This window comes from Papilio polytes, unplaced genomic scaffold, assembly GCF_000836215.1.
Source record: "Papilio polytes unplaced genomic scaffold, Ppol_1.0 DF821911.1, whole genome shotgun sequence".
NCBI lineage: Eukaryota > Metazoa > Arthropoda > Insecta > Lepidoptera > Papilionidae > Papilio > Papilio polytes.
In genome coordinates this window covers 120,538-125,060 of record NW_013527293.1, presented here as the reverse complement: position 1 = coordinate 125,060, position 4,523 = coordinate 120,538, and the positions used below count along the sequence as shown (strand labels likewise).

Below are 4,523 nucleotides of genomic sequence, written 5' to 3'. Positions count from 1 at the left end.
CGGACAAAATTTATAATATGTCATTATACTCATCACACACCTGGCACTGCGGAATTCCATTTACTCAAATACAAATACACTCTCCCACATGTATACTTACACAAACACACACACCGTACATACAACACACATACACCCATACACACATAGAAAGTTGAGGAGTTTTATTTGAGTTTTTACTTTGGAATTAGTTGTTTTTTGTTTAATTATTTTATCTAAGTTGCTCTTTGCCGCTATGTAGTTTTTTTTCTCTTTAGATTGATAAATCTGTTATGGTTATTAAGTTTATTTTATTATTACTAGTGTACAGGGACCTCCGACTATCTACGCTCCCTTTTACATCTTGGGAAGGGGGGTGGCTGAAAATCAGCTCGACACTGGATCTCAACCAGTATCGGTTAAGCTGAGCCTCCCCCTTTTGCCATCTGTTATATTTTTTCATGTATGTTTCTTATTTTGTACAACTCTGTGTATTCTTGGATGGCAATAAAGAGGTTTTTATTTTTTTTATTTATTTTATTTTTTAAATAGAATAAAACAACTTTTAACTAATTGAATGTTACAAGTATATATATATATACCTTCAGTGAGCAGCGGCCGCTCCTCTGATGTGTTCAGCTTCCGGATGAAGTACACCTGCGACAGATACATTCACTAAGTTATTCAAATTCTGTATTAATAAGTATGCTCAAAATAAACATACCCCTCCAACTGAAGCTGTGAGTGCGAATGCAGCGGCGGCGACCCATCCTCTGCGTGGCGGCGGCGGAGGCGGAGGCGGAGGGGGAGGTGCAGAATGTGCACAAGAATCCACTGATGATGGGGTCTTTGTTTGAGGCCTCACATCCGTCAAAACTGTCTGTAGATAACGAATTAATACATTATAAAATGAAAATGTGGACTTTTCTTGCAAGTAGATAGATACTATTCAGTGAGAATATTGTGCAATTACCGTTTTATATTTTCTGATTTTCCTTGGTTGCTTGCATAGATAATTATATTCATTAAACATTATAAAGAATTAAAAGAAAACTTCTCTTTTAAAAAGACAAAATATTATTTACCTGGTTTGTGGATATACCGGCATAGCCCGCAGTACCTAGGTGAACAAAATATTAATCTTTAAATAAATGTAAGGACATAATCTTTCTAATTATGGGCAAAATGATGGGGACATAAACCAGAAAGTGTTGAGATTGAATTTGGATGGCGACAAAGGAAGAGGAAGACCGAAGAAAGTATGGATGGATTGTGTGAAAGAGGATATGCTTAAGAAAGGAGTGGATTCAGATATGACGGCTGATAGAGATATATGGAAGAACAGCACATACTGTGCCGACCCTCCATAAGGGATAAGGGCAAGTGGATGATGATAATCTTTCTAATTAAAGTTCCCAAAACTCTTTTAAATAACATTGACTCAATCATAACTAAAGGCACAAATAATACAAAAATTTTTAATAAATCTTGGATCTGAGTTTTTAGCAACATTCATTGCGAAAGTAAAATATTGCTAATGGGCCGAAAAGCACATTTAATTTTATGTTTGTGTAAAACTTACGGAACAATTTAAAAACATCACGTCTAGCGATCGCCAAAGCCTGGCTCTCAATATAAATACTAGAAACGGCTCTTAACATATTAGATATCATATCACTATAAGTAAAAGATAACTACACTTTTCAAAATACGGTTTTATAAGAGTTTTGGATTTCTTTTCTTACATATTTAACAAATACAAGGGTAACATTTTATTCATTTTATCATTTTAGGTTAGCCTTTGAAATTTTCGCAAATTATTGATCAATTTCGGACTGTTTTTGACAGTTGACAATTGACAGGTGACACTGCTGGTGTTACAAACATTTAAGTCTATACTAATATTATAAAGAGAAAATATTTGTATTTTTGTAAGTATTTGATTCAAGCAAAAACTACTTTGCCGATTTTAAAAATTCCTTCACCATCAGAAAGGTCCTTTACCTGTGAGTAACATAGGCTATATTTTATTAATACTAATGTTGAGGAACTATTAAAAAACACCGTGTTTCTGGACACCTGCGTTAAAAAATCAATAGACTTTAACTTTTCTCGGCTTACGCTGCCTAAACTGTTTAAACTATATAAAATGATGTATGAAAGAATTGTAGATCTCAAAAAGTTCTACTGAAAAGTATGCGATGGCATGTATCTATCTTTAACGGTTTTCTCACACTCACAATAACCACTTTTTTGTTTACAAAATGAATTAAAAACAACACGCTATTTTCTTTTATTGGTTTCAATATTAATGCTTATCCAAATAAATGTGTTTGTTATCAGGAGAATTTTATGTAGAATAAAATTGTACTTTACAGTATTTAAATTGGACTAATAGCTTAGAAGATATCGCGAACACAAACAATCAGGGTAATCGTAAAATTAGCGCACAAGCTACCAGGCTTAGGAATTTGGAATCTTGCGTCGGTAGATTTCTGTTATTACGTAAATTACTACTAAGTTAATACTTTTGTTAATAGGTTGAAAAAAGGGGCGAACGTAAGTTTTAAAATTTAAAATTTCACGCGGACGAAGTCGCGGACAACAGCTATTAGTTTGTAAAAAACAACGAAATTGCGATTTTTAACTTAAAAAAGTAATTGCATTTAGTTTGAACACTTAAGTTATTCTTTAAAATCATAGCAATAAGTGGATCGATGGTTTGGAAAGTGGCTAATAGTGGTGTAAAAATGTACTTCTAGATTGCACAAAATAGACCAAAACAGTCACTGCTTGTAACACTGCCAATAAATTGTCAACGAGCTGTCACTGTCGTCATATGTGGATGTCATTGTCATTTGTCTTTGATTATCATTTTAATTTGTCATACTGAAAGTCGATGATTATTTTATACAAGAAAGAACAAGAAAAGCTAGATTATCCTGCAATTTACCACTTTCGGCTGATTATGATTTAGCTTGTTGTTATTAGGAATATCTTATATAAAGCGAAATAAACACTATATCAAAATTCCACCAGCGTCGGTACCGGACGGATCATCTCTCCGAGCTACTAGTTGGTAAGTTTTTATTAGACGAGTCATCGGGCCACGCAGTCTAGCATTACCGTATTTGTATCCACAAATAGTGCCAAACGAGAACTTTAAGAGACCGACGAATAAAACAAAACAACAAATATTTAATATGCAGTCGCAATAGTGCCAGTCGCGTAGTTGCACTTTGCGTTACGATACACCGTTATTTTGTTTACTAGCTATTTGTTTCAGTGAATATTAATACATTTTATTAGCAACTTTTTAAAGTAGATAAGTGTTTTTAGATAGTTTTTTTTGTTTATTTTAATTAAAGGGCAATAGTTCTGAACCACTTTCAAATTAATACAGTTTTTCCAATATTGACATGTTGTTGGTATCCAATAGGATTCCAAGTTGATTATTCAGTTCGTTTTGTTAAAGCTTTTTTCATTGTTTTGGCTATTTTGCATGATTTGTAATATCTTAATATATCTTTAAATTGACTACAACAGTCTGTACTGACTTACCTGCCGTTGATGCTGTAAGGATTTCAACCTTGTAATCCCTGAAAAATGCTAAAGGACTGATAAACTATAGCAATCATAGAATTTTAATAATTGGTAGATGAATACCATGTTTTTTTCTTTAACAATGGTGTTGTTGCAAGAAAATAAATTTATTGATTCAATGTAGGTACATCACTTATCTATTTCTTCAACCATGTTAAACATTGTTCAGCTTAGATTTTGAAATGCTAACAAAGTTAAGCAACATCTAATTCACAATCTTCCAATATAATTACAAGTCTTACTTCTTACTAATATTATAAATGTAAAAGTTAAGATGGATCAATGTCTGTGTTAGAGTTTGTAGTCGTTAAGGCTGAATGGATTTTGATGAAATTTGAACACAGGATATTTAATTTTGTGTTTTTTTTATTCACACAATGGAATTGTGAGGGAAAGTTAGTCATATACATATATAACTCTACACTCTGTGGCAACAAAGTAAATATTACTTTAACACTATTAATGTATCCTTTTTTTTCTGCCATTATAGTAGTAGCAGTAGTTCTAAGTTAATGTTTATTGTTTAAAGTCTGCTCATTTTATTATAGACATTATTGTATTTTTGTTACCATACATTTGCTACAATGTAAAACTATTTGTGTAAAATAACCTGCCTGTCCATTAGTGTAGTCAGTAGATATAAATGTACTTAACAAAGTGTGTCAGCTGTGACATTGACAGCCGTTACAAGGTCATAAATAATAAGTCACACACAACATGCAATGTAACTAAAAGAAATATTATTAACCTGATTTCCGATAATTCTTTTACTGTTTGAAAAAAAATCAGTGATTTATTAATTGTTGCTGGTGTATTCAGTATATTTAATGTATAATTCAAGATAATTTGTGGCATACTATGAAGCCTTCTACAAATAAAAAAAACAATAAAGAGGATTAATAATATTTATTGCCACATTAATAAAAGTGTACAGCCTTATA

At 32.1% G+C, this 4,523-nt stretch overlaps 1 protein-coding gene across 1 annotated transcript; it reads right to left on the bottom strand.

The window, feature by feature from the left end:
• Nucleotides 1-501: 501 nt before the first annotated feature.
• LOC106107727 lies at nucleotides 502-1,852 on the bottom strand. Its single transcript, XM_013288717.1, has 4 exons — nucleotides 1,562-1,852; nucleotides 1,065-1,099; nucleotides 704-859; nucleotides 502-636 (listed from the first exon to the last, which is right to left on the bottom strand). Exons 1-4 carry the CDS (start codon nucleotides 1,650-1,652, stop codon nucleotides 517-519), a joined length of 402 nt encoding a protein of 133 aa, XP_013144171.1. The 5' UTR covers nucleotides 1,653-1,852; the 3' UTR covers nucleotides 502-516.
• Nucleotides 1,853-4,523: the final 2,671 nt, after the last annotated feature.

Excerpts from the sequence above, each read along its gene's own strand:
- LOC106107727 (XM_013288717.1), bottom strand. The coding sequence starts at position 1,652 with ATGATATCTAATATGTTAAGAGCCGTTTCTAGTATTTATATTGAGAGC. Across the intron at positions 1,100-1,561 it reads TGATGTTTTTAAATTGTTCC|GTACTGCGGGCTATGCCGGT; the intron begins GTAAGTTTTACA and ends TTGTTCACCTAG. Across the intron at positions 637-703 it reads TCACAGCTTCAGTTGGAGGG|GTGTACTTCATCCGGAAGCT; the intron begins GTATGTTTATTT and ends TATCTGTCGCAG.